This window comes from Leuresthes tenuis, unplaced genomic scaffold (assembly GCF_036924035.1).
Source record: "Leuresthes tenuis unplaced genomic scaffold, fLeuTen1.0.hap1 SCAF_22, whole genome shotgun sequence".
Taxonomy (NCBI): Eukaryota; Metazoa; Chordata; class Actinopteri; order Atheriniformes; family Atherinopsidae; genus Leuresthes; species Leuresthes tenuis.
Window position 1 is genome coordinate 7,995,491 of NW_027325376.1, and position 18,082 is coordinate 8,013,572.

The 18,082-nt window shown below is 39.2% G+C and overlaps 1 protein-coding gene across 3 annotated transcripts in view; it reads right to left on the reverse strand.

The window, feature by feature from the left end:
* elavl2 (ELAV like neuron-specific RNA binding protein 2) overlaps positions 1-15,644 on the reverse strand; it is a 28,838-nt gene extending 13,194 nt beyond the window's left edge. The window contains exons 1-3 of one of the 3 annotated variants that reach the window (XM_072376599.1): positions 15,201-15,644; positions 1,987-2,077; positions 294-537 (exon numbers count right to left, since the gene is read on the reverse strand). In XM_072376599.1, the coding sequence (XP_072232700.1) occupies positions 294-537; positions 1,987-2,058 (316 nt within the window). In that variant the 5' untranslated portion in view covers positions 2,059-2,077; positions 15,201-15,644. The remainder of the gene's footprint in view (positions 1-293; positions 538-1,986; positions 2,078-15,200) is intronic. The other 2 variants (XM_072376598.1, XM_072376597.1) reach the window with 2 other exon arrangements.
* Positions 15,645-18,082: the final 2,438 nt, after the last annotated feature.

Consider the following 18,082-nt stretch of genomic DNA (forward strand, 5'->3'; position numbering starts at 1 on the left):
ATATAAACAAATTTTTTAGTTGCTGCTTGTTAACCAGTAAAATTGCCACTTTGAATATAAGGTTCCAACTACTTTAAAAAAAAAAAAAATCTAAAGATGAACCAATCCATATTGCACATGCAACAGAAAAGCTTTAAGTATGGACAATAATGCTTCAGGGGACCCACTGATATATTATTCATGTCCAATATGTTGATGTTCTGTAAACACAGCTCATAAGAGATCGATACAGCCAAAACTTTTAGAACATATCAGCCATCAAACAGCCACTGCAATGCAAACATTTCAGTTACCTGTTATTTTGTCTCGAACGAGTTTACAGGACTCAATTTCTCCAATGCTCCCAAACAAACTCTTCAGCTCTTCTTGGGTCATGTTCTGAGGCAGATAGTTGACTATCAAGTTAGTTTTACTGTCCTCTATGCTGCCCGACTCTACAGGCGAGGAGCAGTTGTTTGACATTGTTGAGGGACCGTTGCTCGTGTTGTTGCATGTAGGCCCATTGGACATCTGTGTTTCCATGGCAGCAATTACCTGCTAAAGAGACAAAAAATAAAAAATAAAAATAAATTTTTTTTTTTTTTTTTAAGTAAAAAAAAAAAAAAAAAGAAAAAAAGAAACCAAGCACCACAAAAAAGGACGCTCTTCACACATTGAAACATTGTTTTGTTGGAACACTAATTCAGTTTTTGGATGAACTTCAGATTTTTTCCCCTCAGCACAGAAACTGACAAGTTTCACAAAACACGTCAAGTTCCATCAACAAGACTTAACGTGCATTTTCTGCAATTTATACCATAGCTTAGAAGTGCAAAAAGAAATGTAATTCTCAGGAAGTGGGGCTGTACAAAATGCTTATGAATAGTTATCTACCTGCAGGAAACAGCGGTCAGCACGCTCTCAGTTTGAAGAATCAGGAAGCATTTACTGAGAACAGGGACAAAAGAAGAGCAACTTGCCATCTAAAAAAAACCCTCAAAACTTCAGTTTCATGGTAGTTCAACTGAATGCTATACTGTGGCAAGGTTGTGTCAGTTCATGTTGAAACACAGACCATCTTTGGGCAAGAAAAAGGAGAAACTAAAAGATTAATACAAAAGTGAAACCCAGAATAATTCGACTCCTCCCCGAATCTTCAAATAGAGCAGTCCGACTGCTGTCTAAGGCAAGTAAGACATTAAAAGCATTTCACACAACCCCACTACAGAAAGAGAAAAATCAGCTGCAAAGCCATCAATGAACACCTAGATTTATGGCCAAATGTAAGAATTCTGATTTTACCAGTAGCAATCTTATCTAAGCTGATAAATACATTAAAAAAGGACTAAGTTAGAACCAAGTTCCCTCTCTGGTGTTCATGACTTGTTCTGATTTCAGAGAAAACTGATCGCTAATGACACCAAAGTACCAGTAATTTAATCTGTCGATGGTTCGACCATTAAATGATAAAACTCTAAGGTTCGTTTTCTTTCAGAGTTTGATGTGGCAACCAGAGAGCAACATTTCACTCAGCAAAATTAACTAGATATGCCTAGTCTACAGCAGCAACAAATCTGCAGCCATAACTACACTAACATCAGACAGCAAGCCCTCAGAAATCAGCAACCACCAACAAGTCAATGTATGAAGAGTCATCCTTAACAGATTCACCACATACAGAAGAGTGTAGGCGCACCAGTACATTTTGGGGAAATCAAATTTCAGCTAGTTTGTGCACAGAAGCAATGTGATTTTTAGAAATTCTTTGAGATGAACAGATCAGAGGGGCAGACAGGTTTGGACCATACCAATTCACTCAAACATTAACCACTTGGGAGCTTTTTATACACAAACAAAAAGTGCCTCTATTCCAAATTCAAAACTTGATTGGTTTGATATGAACATTTGAATAGGACAGAACTAAAATCATTGGTATGGCCTGAGCACTGTGACAAAAGGCAGGCCTTCCGGCCACATTATTTCAGAAACAAAAGAAGTGCCACAGACCCCAGTCCAAGGCTCAGGCGCCCACGAACCACTTCTAAGCAGAGAAGCCACATCGCACAGTCTGACTGCCATGTTAGTTTGGAGTTGCCGTCTGAAAATGTGGACACAAAAAGTACTTCATGTTAGATTCAACAAGAATAAAAGCAACAGTCAGAGATGATCACATGTCATTGTTGGGAGCGGGCAGAAGGCTATTATCTGAACTGGCCGTCCATGCAGATGGGATGAAACAGGAGAGTAGCAAAAGGGGATGTTTCACTTGGTCTCAATAATCTAAGATAAGAGAGAAGCAGAACCAAGAAGTGTAGAGTGTTCAGTTAGGAGAGAAACGGCAGGCGATTAGAAAGGAGGACGGGCGTGCTACACGTGATGCAAATCCAACCTGGAGAGCAAAAACCTATTGGTCTGCCAGCTCTGCTCACGTTGGGCACCAGAGCAGGTGGTTAAATTCAACACATTCTTGCATTTGTTGTCCAGGCACACAAAGTATAAGAAGGTGCAAACATTCAGTGAAATCAACAGTTCCAATTCTTAAAGGCAATTTGTAGAACCAGAATTTAGAGACAAGCCATGTAGCAAAAAGAAAACCAAGACTTGCAGAAAACTCACCACAGCAGCTCATCTATTCCAACAATAAAAACCCATGACAAAGCTCACAAATTTTCTGAAACATTCTGACCACATCCAAAAAAAACTAATCAACTGTACTTGTTACCAAGCAACAAATCCAACGCACACTTATTTTACTTCATCTCAACGATGAAAAGTACACATTCAGACACCGCTCACACACGTCAGAGAGGCCATTCAGAAAAATTAGATTAGAGATTTTTTCCTGGAAGAACCAATAACCACCACAAGAAGCCATTTTTGCATGTTCACATTTGAAATATTTCTGGTAACCAATTTCCACAGGAAAAACAAGCCCCATTCAGTTGCAGCCCCAATTTAGATCAGACCATTAAATCCTAGGGAATTACAAAAACACAGATTTGGAAACTTGTTCACTATGCTCTTCACAGGTAACGTGATGCATACGGGTCTAAGACTGGTTTATAACACCTTTATAACATACAGTGATATGAATGCATGGATTTTATTTCAAGTGACTGCGTCCATGTCATTCACTGTAGTGCACAAATACAGTTCGACCTTGTAATGCATTTAAGACGTTTTTCTTTGTGTGACAACCCATTCCTGTCTAAAGGAAATGTGAAGCACTCACTATATTATGTTTAGGCTAATGTTTCGTCTCCATTCGTATATCTAAGTTCCACACAAGCAAGATTTTTTTGGCTAACGGATTTCAAAGTCTGAAAAGTTCTGTAGTTCTTGCTCCATTTGTCAATTTCTTTCAGTTTTTTGGTTGCATCTAATGAAAATGTCAGCCTGGAAGAACTCAAACACTAATTGATTTTCTCTACTCAAGCAATGAAAGCAGCATAGCACTTGTCAAGCAGACGGAAAGAAAAAAAAGAAAAGCTGATCAATAGTTCTTAGTGGAGAACACCCGAGAAGAGGGGAAAAAGTCAATGTGCCTTTATTGTTTTGTTTTCAATATTTCAACAGGCATGGCTTTAAGATGGATGTGGGTATTACCAACATTTTAATTTCTTTTGGGTATTTCAGAAAGCCAATAAATATTCTTCACTACTTGACCCAGGTCTAATGAACAACTGATCATAAATTTAATCATTTGAACAAACACTGACTGCAGTGCGCCGTTGTAAATGTTATATCGTAGTATTTTCATTTCATTCACAAGCCCACTTAAAAAGATGACATGATATTCTAATATGTACATTATTACTTCACCTGTATACGTACTCACCATGTGTCATTTAAGATCTGCCACCAACTAAATATAAATCAAACTTCTTCTGATCCAACTACTCAGCGGAAGGAGAAGAATACACACACTGTTACACAGATATATAACTGCTTTCTAAAATGGGAAAACAGTTATGACCCAAGCCTGTTAAAGTGTGAAAAATATGCACTGCAAATGGGGATGATTAGACTAAAAACAAAGCACATCCCAGAATTCTTTTAGACATTGCAGGGTTTCCCCTCACAACTTTAAATTGGGTGGGCTGCACAAACACATTTGGTTATCCAATATCTTTATATGCTGCCTGGCCAAGAAAGCAAGGGGAGGGTGTCCCCTCGATTTAACGAAGCTAACAGGCAACAGCCTCCCAATGGAAAAGCACTGCAGTAATTAATGTTTCAGCTGATAACTTATTTAACTACAACTGAGGCAGCGAGTAGCCTCTCGCTTCTTAAAACCATCCATTTAGGAGGACATGCTGTGGTCATGGAAAAGATGTTACCATGTACCAGAAAGGTCAAATTATTGGTTGGCATCCAACAGAACAAATGAGATCACTAATAAGACTGTATCAAGGCTACGACACATTATCAAAAAAACGGAAGGATAACGTTGCACCAACACCTTTTAGGAAGAAATGTGGTCAGTAGAACGTCTTGAACGATCTTAATGTGAGCTCAATTAAAAATGAGATGAAATCAAGTGAGAGGAAAAAGCTTTTTTAAAAAGGTAGAACTCAGCGATGTTCAACAGAGTATTTCCACCCACAATGTGGAGACAACTTCATGTATTGGGACGAGATACACATTTTTAAAAAGTAACTATCACATCAAGGACAGAAGAGGGCAGATGAAGTGCTGTAACCATCATCTACCCAGCCCGTGTGGGGCAGCATTATGATCAGGAGCTGCTTCTGTAGCGCAGGTCTCGGTTCAGCAACAAACAAAATTAGGTCAGCCGACTTCCTAAATATGCTGAATGACCAGGTTTTCCCATCAACATATTCCTCCTTTGCTTATGAGACGAGGCAAGATGACAACACCAGGATTCATCGGGCTCAAACTGAAAGAGTTCAGGAAGGAGGACATGTTTTCACACCTGGACTGGTCACACCAGTCAAGACCTTAAACCCCAACTAAATATCTTTGGAATATGCTTTAAGCATGTCCGACTATTCCATTGTCAGTATTAGATCTGCAACAGTAAATTAAAATGACCTTTACCACATTGTAACAGCTCAAAGAGATTTCACGGCAAGTGTGCCGTAATCAAAGCTAAAGTTGGTCCAACAAAATACGAGTGACTTTTGGCCAGGCAGTGCATTTTGTTTTTGCTACCCTGTAAAGTGAAATTATTACTACAGAGCCGTGTGCAGTGCTTTGTTTTAGCCCCCGGCCCTCTCACACAGATTAAAGCAGCCCCTCCATCTTGATGTGCGCGCACACACACACGACCAGATGGGAGAGGAACGCTTGGTGGGTTTCCAACTAGTTTCTGAAACTTTTGATTGCTACACCCTCAAAAATAAATAAACTTAGCCTCCTTTTGAACAAACCAAGTCCTGTTCCCCATTGTTCTCTTGTATAGGTGCCTTACTGTAGTGATCAAAATACAGGTGAGCCGTGAAGTACATTTCATGGTCAGTGACTCGTTTTCAGTGAGTGGAGAACATACAAAGAGTAGCAAAACAATTTCAGTATTTTGCTGCCATTTTAAATAACTAAAAAATAAAAATGCAAAGTCCAGCCACCAACCATGCCACCCCGGGTCTACTTTCTAACAAAGTAAACATAATGTGCATCATTACTGCGAGTTTCAGGCAGTTTGTTTTCCCTCAGTCATATTTTGGCTGTTCTTTAACACCGATCCAACCATTGTATGAAGGAAAAACAGAAAGTCACTTTAATAAAACCACTGTTTGTTAAGTCCACTTTAACTCGATAGCAGTGGAGTCCAGCGAATAACGTAGCTCAGTCAGCTGTGTGAGTGGCTGAGTCTGCTGGAACTTTAACAGCATATTTAAATATCTTGTCAAGCTGTACGCTCATCCTATTGTTTCCAGATATTTGGTAGATAACTATTCATGTGTGAAATGAAGTGATGCATAGATTATCCTGCATTCATATGGAAATGTACTATACAGCAGCAGCCTCAAAAGCTTGCAGTTCTGTAGCCTGCTTATAGGCCGACTTGTCCATCTCATGTACAATCATTAATTTCTTCATAACTACATCTTAATCGGCCACAGGTCAGCACATTTAACAACAGAAGGAAGCCTTTAAGATAAAAGTTTGGGCTGTGACATAAATCAGCATCTGGTTTTAATCTGTGACATTTCTGAATAAAACTCTGTTTGTTTAAAAAAAAAACACGAGTACCTAATGAGAATCACGTCCAACTTCTGAAACAACCCATCCTCACTGTAATTTTCAGCTTTCTGAATATATTCTAATCTCCAGTGCAGATGCAGGAGTCATTTGATTCACTGTAATGTCCCTAAAACCAAGGTCAAAACCCGCCAACTGCATAACCAAAGCAACAGTGGAGGATGTAGCCAAAAAGCAATCTGCTTTTCTCACACAAAACCCCAGCAGAGTACCATGAAAGACAAACTAAAGAGCAGCAACAATCCACGTTTTAAAGAAGATTCTACATTTTCTGTGATTTTAAATAAACCAGACATTATGATCAGCAGTATTCCAGTAACAGGACGAGAATAGACGTAGAAATGGTGCTGGGCCACATCATTCGGGAAACACTGAGCAGCTTTGCACCTGCAAACAAAGAGCTTAAAAAGTGAGCTTTGTCACAACAATGAAGTTATCTGCCAGGTCTGCTGCACAGTGAAATGGGAGTTTTTGCTCTGATGTGCTAGTCTGTCAATGTGTGTTTTAGCTCAATTTCTTTACTTATGGAACCTTATTTTTTGGCTTTTTCTGGACCCAGGGGCTTTAAATATTCTCAACTGATGTTTGCAAAATGGTTAAATTAAGAGATCCAAACTACGAGCACTTTGTGTAGTTTGGGCAGTATAAATATTCAACGTGCAGTCAGGATCCAGCTACAGCACAGCTCTGAAAGGGGCTCAGTGAAATGACAATTTATGCCAACAATGTAACAGACATTTCCATCTTATTCATTCTGAGGTAATACACAGTGACAACATTTACCAGTAAGTAAAACATTTGATTTGTTACAGCCATTTTCATTCAGGTTTATTTTGCAGAGCATTTCTTTCACATTATATTCATATGAATTTAATGACAAACATGTATACATACTGAACTATATTGGGTTTAAACTGTTCACCATTATTCTTTTACAGAACTGATTCTGTGGAGCGGCACGTTATTTATCAGCATCCTTTATGATTTAATAAGTTACTTAAAATGCTCCATGAAGAGAATGCTTAGAGAAATAACATGTTGAATACTGCTAAGGCTTTTTGTTGTACAAGCTGTTCTCATTGCAGAAAATGACTAGTAGCCTGCAGGCCATACTTGAATAAATTCAGATGCCACATTTTCAAATTAGCATATTTTTAACCCTTATTTAACCCAAGAAAACAACAACTTTAAAACGTCAACCTCAATATAGTTTCACAGTTTTCAGGTCACAATGGAAGGAGATAACCACACAAAATCAATACCTTACAACTGACCGGGAGACATAGCTCACTCTTTAAACAGCACTAATGATTTCCACCAGCCCAAGTCTGACAACATTCAACACGGGCCTGGATATTTGAGTCACACAGGTCAACTTGAACCTCATCTAAAAACTGGAGAAAAAACGTTTTCCATTTTATTAACATGAGACAACACAAGGGATGAACATTTAAATGAGTGATATTTAGCCAGGATTTCAGTCCTAAGCACCTGGTGGATCTATTGAAGCCTTCTCCATGTGCATAGACAAAAGGAAAAAAACAGGCCACAACAACATATTGTTGAATAACTTTTCTTCAATCTTCATTTCATGTTTCACCTTTTGTTCCAAGTACAAACTCTGGCTTTTGTCCCAGTTGAGATGGTGCCACAAGGCAGAAATATTTAACTCGACAAATATTTGGAACAGGAACCTTGGCAAGACGCCTCTTCCCAAAATTTCAGTCAAGCCTTTTGCTGTGTGCAGCCAACCAGAAGCTTCCTCTTAACAAGCATTTAAGTGCATAGAGTCTTACTTCCCTTGAGGTCTTGCCTCACAGTTTCATCAAAAACCAACCCCAGATATAGACCACAAGGTTCTTCTTGTTTTCCCATCATCAAAAACATGAATCTGTCCACCTCTACATTTTTAATCCCACTGAACAGGCTGCCTTTTAACACTCAAAATAAACAACTTGTTTTTTTTTTTTTTTTCCCCCTTCAGATTCAGGAGAAAAGCCTCCATATGCAGCATTGCTTGAGAAATTACAACAACCATAACTGCTATTGATCACAGAAAGGCTGAAGTCATGTAGGCCATTACATCAAGGACGTGAAAAATACTAATGTTATCACAAAGCTTGAACCTTTCTGGGCTGTGTATCTGGTTGTATTCAACTGTGAATATGTGAAGTAGGGCTGCCACGATTAGTCGACTAGTCACAATTATGTCGACGATTAAAACCGTCAACGACTAATTTAAAAGTCGATTTGCCTTTTTTTCAAACTTTGTTTTTCTCTCAAAGCTGCTGCGACACCTTCCACTGCTGCGTCTGCGTTTGTCCTTGACACACATGCGCAGTAGTGGTAACTGGGGTCAGCCGTGATGTCACAGGAAGTTAAACAAGACGGGCTCTGGTATCATGGCTACCCGGCAATGGAGCTCAAAAGTGCGAGAGCATTTTAAGAAAACTAAAGACAAATATGTGCAATGTAACATCTGCAAGGCAGAACTTGCCTTCCACGGCTGCACAATGACGCACGAGCACCTGAAAAGCATGCATGTTGTTGTGGCTGATTGTGAAGAGGGACTGTCATCTTGGTAAGCTAACTGGCTAGTTAGCTGCTAAAATTAGCGTAGCCAGAGAGTTAACTTGCTACTTATTTATTAATTAGTCTTCGCACATATTTCATGTGTTTTCTGTAACATAACACTGATGTGTTCGAATAGCAACGCTAATGTTTTCTAACGTTATCAGTGCTAAAAAAAAAGTACTTTGTTACAAAGCTAGCTACATGCACACCTCAGCAAGCAAATGTCCTGACTGAGTCCATACTGAACAAGTTGGTGTTATAGTTGAGTCAGTGCAACCAAAACTTTTTGTGAATAAGTCCTTAGTTTCAGGTGCCTACCTCATTTGATTTAAATGCAGCTATGTTTGATGCCAGAAACAAAAACCTAAAAAACTAGTATTTATTTTTGTGTGTTTGCTACACAGTTAAATTGTTGCAATAAGCTGCATCTTTCATTAAAAGGGTTAATGAACTATGATATTAATTAAACACTTAAACACTAATGATGCTAATAACGACTCATCGAAAAAAATAAGTGATTAGTCGACTACTGAAATAATCATTTGTGGCAGCCCTAATGTGATGGTTCGAAAGGAGTGGCGAGCACCTCAAGAACAACGCTGCACATGTGCCAACTGATAATTCCCATGTTTGGCTGCTCGTTCATGTCCGACTCAAAGCTAAAACAGAGCAGAACCTTCAATTCAGGACCTCCCCTTCATCTCTAAAAAAAACAAGTGGTTTTAATTCACTACAAGGAGCCAAATGGACTTTTACAAAAATCACTGAAAAGATCTGAAATGGACAAATTTAGTGCAAAAGTTGCAGAGTTAATGACAGATGAACTGAGATCTGAGGCACACTTTTACATGTGACCTGTCCGAATCCTAAATGACAGCAAAATGAGGCCTTCATTTACAACAAGGATTACAACATTTCGAGTAAAGCCCCATCAGACACGAGGCCCGTTTCTGTCTCTTAACTACGCAGCATCTTTCAACCTCTGATGCATTTCCGAGCCAATCAAATTTCACTGATGAACAGCTGAAAATTCACAATACAGAACCAGCAAGTCCTGATAACATTTCATACTTGGATCTCTAAAACTATGAGTAAAAAGAAATTGATAATTTAGTTAATTCTAGTAAGAATAAAGTTTATTCCCTTATTAAAACTAAAAGATATTTTAAGTCCAGTTTTTCAATATTGCAGCTGGACTGTTATATTAAGAGTTTTGAGAATTTAATCACTTTTTCCCCAATGCTCTGACCTCATTTACTTATAATTGTTCATGTACATTTCTACAGAAAGGTTGTTTACTGAATGAAATATGTATCCTTCAACTGCTAAAGCTCTTTTAGTTTCAGATCAAAACATTTTGAAAGAGAAAATTAAAAGGCTGTATATAGCTGTCATATGAAACTGAACTGCGGTGATTTCCTCTACAAATCATTTACCTTCCTGAAAAAGAGCTAAACTAGATCTGCTCTGAGAAACATGACAATAATGAAGAAAAAAAAACAGATTTAAAAATAAATAAATAAATCTGGCTAACTTTAGAACTTCTTTCAGTGGAACCTGAAGCCAACGGTGAGATCACCATGTACTGATGTGACACGGAGCACTCAAAGTGAGGAGGCACGAATCTCTGCCACCCGCTCCTAAGAGGATTAAATCGACCAAGTATGCGTGACAAGCAGCAAAGTAAAGAACTCCAAAGTGCATAGACAAACGTGCACAACCCATCCTTGAAAACTAAAAGCCCACTAGTAACAGTTCAAAATATTTCAGCTGAAAACACTGATGTGACTCGTCTACCCACACATTATATGGCACTTACAAGGTGGTCCAGACTTATTTTGGAAGGTGTAATCACTGCTCTCGCAGGGGCATCCGAACAGATATTCTTCTTGAATTTGTAAATGGGACTTTTTTTCTCCCCTAACTGGAGTGCCTCAAATAGACAAACAGAAAAGGTTTTCTAAAAGCATTTTGCACCAAGTTCATTGTATTCTTTTCACTCCAAGTCCTAGTTGTGCTGCCCTTTAATCCAAAACTCAATTTTGCAGCAACTCGTTGCACAACTGCTCTCACCAGCAGTTCATCTGTTACGCCACAAGACAACTCATAGATGAGCAAACACTCATCTGTAGGGTGGAAATTAAGAAGTCGCAAGTTTTTCCTGATTCTGTTACTACGGGTGGGGCTGAAAAGAACGTAGCTATGCAGGCAACAACAATGTGAACCAGAGGATGCCAGAATTATATTAACAGCAGGGCTCTAAAGCAGGAGAGCAATTTTTCAAACATTTCTGGGGGATGAAAAAGGAATCTATATTGATGGAAGGAAATCTCTGGGAACTACAGCAACCACCTACTGCTCTAATAACTGCAACATTTCATCAATACTTACTGATCAGTAGCAACATCAATAATGCTATGGAAAAAACAAAGTGTCATTTCTCATTTCTCATCTTCTGATCCGATTCAGTTTCATAAACTATGCAGTAAAGAAAAAAAGTGAGAAACAATTTAATAAAAGGGGATTAATTCAGCTGAATAGGTCAGTATTTAACCAATATCAAATTGATTCTAACAATTTACTAATACCGACAAAACCTAAATGCCCTCAAAGATGGTCTTAAAAATAAAACCCAATATACCAATTATACATATATAAAAATAAAAAAAATCTGCTCATGCTCCAAGAATTAGACATAACAGCAAGAGATTTCATATTAAGAAAGTTTGAATCCAACCAAAAATTCTAATTTCAATAACAATTGAACCCGTTCTGAAAACAACCTCTCTGGTATATAACTAATGACTCCAGCACTGTCCTTTCCTTACAGCGGTGTGCCTTCGCCCCACCCTTAATCCCACCGCCTGCCAGGCTGCGACATGTGCAAGTCTCTAATCTAAATTTATTTTTTGGGGGAAAAATCAATAAAGTATTCAGCCTCAACCAAGATGAAGGAAAACAAGCCTTTGCTCAACAAGAGGAGCCAAATAATTCAGCTGTTTGAAAACACTTTGGTTTCAAGATGTCCAATATCATAAGACAAAAAAAAAAAAAAACACCACCAAATCCAGGAATTACATCAAAGCTACAAATATAAAAACTAAATGTTTTGAGATCAGTAGGCACGTTCAAATCATCTCCAGTTACATTCACAGAATCACACTAAAACACATCTACAAATCTTATGAGACGTAGCAATCCGTAGAAGCTGCTGTAATGCAGCGAGTTCAAGGGCAAAGCATCACTGGCCTCCAGTAATGACCCGCACATGCAGAGGGAGGGCCACCCTGTGGCCAACAGACAATACGAGCTGAACGAAGACCGTCTCGTAAAAAACATCTAGAGCCATTTAAGAGGGACAAAGGGGGCAAAATTGCTTCTTTCAAGCCACCCACTGTATACTAACCCAATTCTGACAGCAGCAAACACTGCCATACAGAACAGTGACGTGTGGCCTCAGTACTCTGCTTTTTAGTCACTGTCAGCTGGCTTCTTTTCATACGAACACAAGGACTTGATACATAAAGGCAACTGTTCCCATCACTTCCACTCAGAGGCAGTGGCTGCTGAAACTGGATGTTGCACGAACAGGAGAAAAATGCTGAAAAGCATCCCATATCCATAACATACAGCAACGGGGAATGGATCTGCAGTGACTTTGTTAAACTCAAACCTTTCTAAGTATTACTCAGAAAATCTCTACATGACAAACTGCTCTTAAAACAAAAATAAGATGAACCACATAATATTCAAGATTAATGTGCTGTCTCTTAAAGAACATATATAATATCTATTTTATCATTCATTCTTTAACTAAATACAGTATTAGGCACCTTTAAAACTAGTTTTTTTTTAGTACCATCTTTTCTTTCTAATATCTTTTTAAACTTCAACTGAAAATTACTAAAACCAAGTGGCTTCAACTGGTTTTTAAATCAGTGTTCAAGGCCAGGTACAACAGCCAAAAGCTCAAAAAGTAATGAAACATCTATGTGGAAGTAGTTTAAAGTCGAGAAGGACTCACAGGTTTTAAATGAAAAACCACCAACAGATCCCATTACCCCAAAACCATCCTTTGAGCTGCTCACTTGTACAAGTAATGGCTTAGCTTGCCATGAGATAAGGGAGGTAATGAGTTTACCATCATTAATGCCAGAGATGAGACAGAAAATGGGCTCCATCAACTGCATTAGAAACTCTCAACGTGCACTGAAAAGAATAGCCACTCCAAGCTCATTTTGAATACCCCAGTCAATACATATTTCGTCATTTGCTGTTTTAAAATTGCAGCAAGATTGCTGCAAACTAAACGGAAATAGTCCAACTGGAGGCACACCACATACAGATAGATATTAACAAAGATGGGCCCGGTGGCAATCACATGAAGCGAACTGAAATGTAGACCCATTTCATGTTGAGATGTTCTCAAAGTGACTCGAGTTGGAGAGCTTAAGTTCATGTCTAATTGATTAATTTGCGACACCTGCGCCACTGCAGCCAAACTGCGCAGCGAAAGTCTGCGGCGAAAACTCGTCAAGCGAAAGTCCAAACAAAGGTGGAGTGGGTCTTCCCCAGACATTCGCCATTGACTAGCATAGGGAAAATAATCCAAATAAATTTATAGATTAGCGTTTGACCTCGGATAAAAACGCAATTTATTGGTACTCTTAAGGTTACACCAGCAAGCGGCGTTGTTTAGCCAAACTTAGCCAACACAACCATGAGGGAAGACAGGTTTTGTGGGGTGTGTAGTTTCCAGCTGTGTTGCGTTAACACCCCCACGTGAATTTTTTATCATTTTTTTTGCCAAACAACCGTTTGCTATTTGCGTTTGAGTTAACTAAGACCACGTGTGACGCTCAAATAACAGCGTGCTTGCTGCTGGCCTCGGTTTAGCCTTGCTAGCTTGAAAAAAACTCCTCACAACAGTTTTTTTTTTCATGCGTTTTCCGAGAGCTCGTCTTAGGCAGTTACTGTTTTAACACTGCGCCTTTGGGACGTCTTACCTTGAGGTGTTGAATCGGCGTTGCGGGTATTTAATGAGGTAGTTTCTGCAGACATCAAACTTTTGGTGACAGTCTGCGCAGCAAAAAGAGGCGGACGCGGGAACGTTGCCACCTTAAATAAACTAATCAGACCTTTGGCCAATCAGCGGAGACGCAGTGCCTACCCCGGAAATACATCATTAACGAGTTGATTTGCTGCAGGTGTACCTTTCACTTAAGGCAACATCCAAGCAGGAAAACACCCACCAATGAAAAGGCTCTCGCAGCCAAAACTGCGCCACTGTGCGTGACGCCACTGTACCATAGGGTGATCAGGGCAAACCCAGTCAAATTAGATTAATTTGATCCACTATGGTTTGAAATGTAAACGCTATCTGCCTCGGTTTTAGATTTATCCAGATCCACTGCTACTGTTGGATACACACTACAGACATGCCCAAAATCAAACTAAAGGCTGTAAAAAAAAAATTTAAAAAAAAAATCTAAAAAGTGAAACCTAATTTAACCAGGGACGAATACCAGTAGAAGAGCCTTTTTAAGACAGTAAAAACAAGATGTAAATATAGATTTCTTTACTGTACGTAGAAAGAGAAGCCTTGTGTACGCTAGACAATGGGACTTACGAGGAAATTCAAAAATAGCATAGAAATGTGCATATGAAAGCAGAACTTCATCGAGCAACTCAAAGTGGCACAACACGCAGACTGCACTTATTATAACCTACATAGCATCGTTCCCGTCAGAGTTCAACAAAGGAGGCTATTCTGCAGTTAAATTGGATAAGTTATCCTTATATCCCACCACGAAGTAGCCTGCAGATCACATCAGTGTTTGGTCATGATTTTCAAATGTAAATCTTAATGGATTTGAATGAAGCCCAGATTAAAAAATAAAAAAAAACTGTAACTTTGTTATTTTTCTTAAAACCTCACATTTATCCACGAATGTGGAATTCCGTACAAGCCGTAAAACGACAGCGTTTGTCTAATATTTCCAACATAACACTCCCCCCAACCCCCACCCCACCATAGACGCGTTAAAACAAGCGACTGTGCGGATACCACTCTTCAGCTACCAAGGCCTATATTTCTACACACGAGAGCGATGATGCGTCCGTCCATGTCTGGAAAAAAAATGAGCCATGTGCGGGCGATAGCCTGCTCTCAAGTCTCTCATACACCAAGTCACCGCAGTTCAGAGTTGGAAAATCAGCCGTCAGTGTTAACATGAATGCACCATGGTGACTTTCCCATCGCATCTGCATGCAGTCAAAAAAAAAAAAAAGAAAGAAAAAAAACCTGAGACTATTGGTTGCATGATCAGCGCTGCACACTGCCGTCAAAAGAACCGAAACAGGATGTTACACCGATTTAAAATGTTTCAGGTGAAGTAGCAAATGTGGAAAAAATAGCTTACCGTTTCTATAAATGAAAGTTAGGGACGTCCTTAGGCAAACAATCTCTGAATGAAAGACCTGGGCAATACTGTAGCTCGTAAAATGATGAATTCCGCTCTCTTAGTTCAAACTTAGAAACATAAAAAGCCAACACAAACAAGATAAAATGAGGAAATGAAATATTTATTAAATCAAAACACAGAAATGACCTCCTTTCAGCAAATGCATGAAACAAAAGGAAAAAATAACAGAAGAAAGAAAAGGAATCAAATAATTAAAAAAACCGGCTTCTGCCTGTCTCGCTCTTTACAGGTGCGCCACACAAATACGCGACATCACTGAGTGGAAACCAATGCAAGGCGGAGGTTGTCTTTAAAAGAAGATAGTCCTGACCGCAAATATATAGGGCCGTATCACAGCATGCCTATACCTCTCCGCACTCTTCGTTTCATCCATTCAACCTACACATGAACATGCATTGGACGCGGAAGTATACCCAGAGTGGCTCCATCCACCGCTTATGCACAGAGAAGCTCTTCAACACTATTGGCTCCTACGCGGTCCTCGTTGGGCTCAGTCGTCTTTTCTGCATCACAAGATGTCATTCGTCCTCGCCCAAGTCACTCAAAGCGACCGAGCGTTTTTCCTAAATATGGCATTTGAAGTCAAATATCGCTTTTCAGAGGCACGACCAGTGGGTTGAAATAACAGCCCGGCTTCAAAGTGGCATTTTCTTTTCTTTTTTTTTTTAAACACACACTCTCATTTCACATCACACCACCACAGTCAACCAAGAAAAGGAAAAAGACGACCCTGGTGGGTGCTGCTTTCACGTGTTGGGGATCGCTTAATCTTATGTTGTTGGGGTTTTATTTTTTATCCTTCATTGTTCGACAAAAATAAAATCTCCTGTTAGATCAGCTACACTCGTTTTTTTTTAAATAAATTATCTCTTTGTATTTTTTCACGTCCCTTCAACGTCTTCGACATTTCAGTGCCGCCTCGCATCATCATTTAACAGGATATTATATCAGACACCAGCGTTCGAGTCTGCTGCAAACCCTTCGCATTGTTCACTGAGAGCGAACCCTCGCAGTCAGAACCACGGACAGCTCCCGCTCTCCAATACACTGACTGGAAACGCTGCCCACACGCTTCCCACTGTCTGTCTCAGAGACCTCCGGCCAATTGTCAGCCCTCAATACTCAACCTCGAGGTTAGAAACAAAGGTGGGAGTTAATATGGGCTCCCCTGACATTATATTATAAAGCACCCCAAACTTACAGTAACTACAATGTGGCCCACCGTGCACACTGGTAAAGCACAGAGTGCTCCAGGATTAAATCCCATGCACATCTTCTGGTGACTCTCAGAGCAACAGTTAGACTGGTGTAGCTACAACCTGAAGATGCAAGAAAGTGTTTCAGATAGATCAGGTTGTGCGGCAGCACACTGCCAGAGCACTTACAGCAAAAAACAAACAAACAAAAAAAAACATTGAATACCATATCAGAAATGAATTCATTCAACTAGACAACAGCATCTTCTACATAGCCTGATAACCTGCAGGTGTATAGACACATGCTTTAGCAATCCTTTAACTAAATCCTCCATATACTTTTCTCTGCAAATGCAAGACAACAATGCTTCTACTCACTGAAACTCAAACCAACAACTCTTAGGTAAACGGTCTAAGGAAACGTTCTACATAGAAAATCTGTCATCAGCTGTGGCAAACCCCATTTAATCCCATCTAACCATGAGCACCTACTAGAGAATATTAAATCGTGCCATTTAACTCAGAGTAGTCCCATCGGTTGGTAAATACAGGCATCCCTAAGGTTAGCATGATTAAACTAAAAAGTCCACATCATGAATAAAACATTGCTATTATTAATATATTCCTCCTTTTTCTCATATTAACGGTGGTGCAAATTTGTAATTTAGCAGTCTTTGACCAAAGTCCAGCTAATGGAAAATAGTGATAATCACAGCGACCACAAATGAGTGCTAATCTATGAGCCATTACAATTCACCTGATTCGGTGCTAGTAATGGAAAGATTAGTGCCACTTATCTTAACACACACAAAAAACAAAAGCAAAACAAACAACTGAACTTGTGGAACTTATATATATGTACAAAAGATTTGAATACAACTTTCAATGTCTTTTAACTAAGCTAATTCTACCCAGTTTTGTCATCGCCACGACTTTGCAGCTCTCAACCCGTTTCAATGTAATTCTTGCCCGATAAGCTGCATGCCTGCTAAATATGTAATCCGTTCACAGATGGAATCCACGAAGCAGGTCAGAAAAATTAAAAACATGTTTCTGCATGCTGGAATTGACAATTGATGTCCCTTAGAAAAAAAATGGAGGAGTGGTGAGAAAATATCTAAAAGTGTTGAAAAGAGAATTGGACTTTGGTGTAGTTCTCCATGAAGAACTTCTCACAGCTGGAAAACAGATTAAAGATGTCTGGATGTGGTGTGGCAGCTCTACTGACAGCTCTGAGGTGAAAAAAATAGAAGAAATATGTAGATATTGAAAGAAAATGGAAAGTTGCAACATAAGGGACCTCTACCAATGCATGCCATGCCTTATTTCCTCTTAGTACAAACTACATATTGACCTCTTGTAATTTGAACTAACTAAATAGTGCACAACTATTGATGGATTGTCAGACATGTGCTACTAAACAGACACATTATTTTGGAAACAATATTTCCTACACCTGTCTGGGTTATCATTGTCATACATCTCTGAACATCACTCAGGATAGTTTGATTTGGGTCTAATTTCATGGCTCAGGCTACTAGGATTCAGCATTTCATCAAGCTGTAAAGCCTCTGAGTAATGTTTAGAAGAATGGTTTTAATGATTCATCTTCCCCTCCAACAA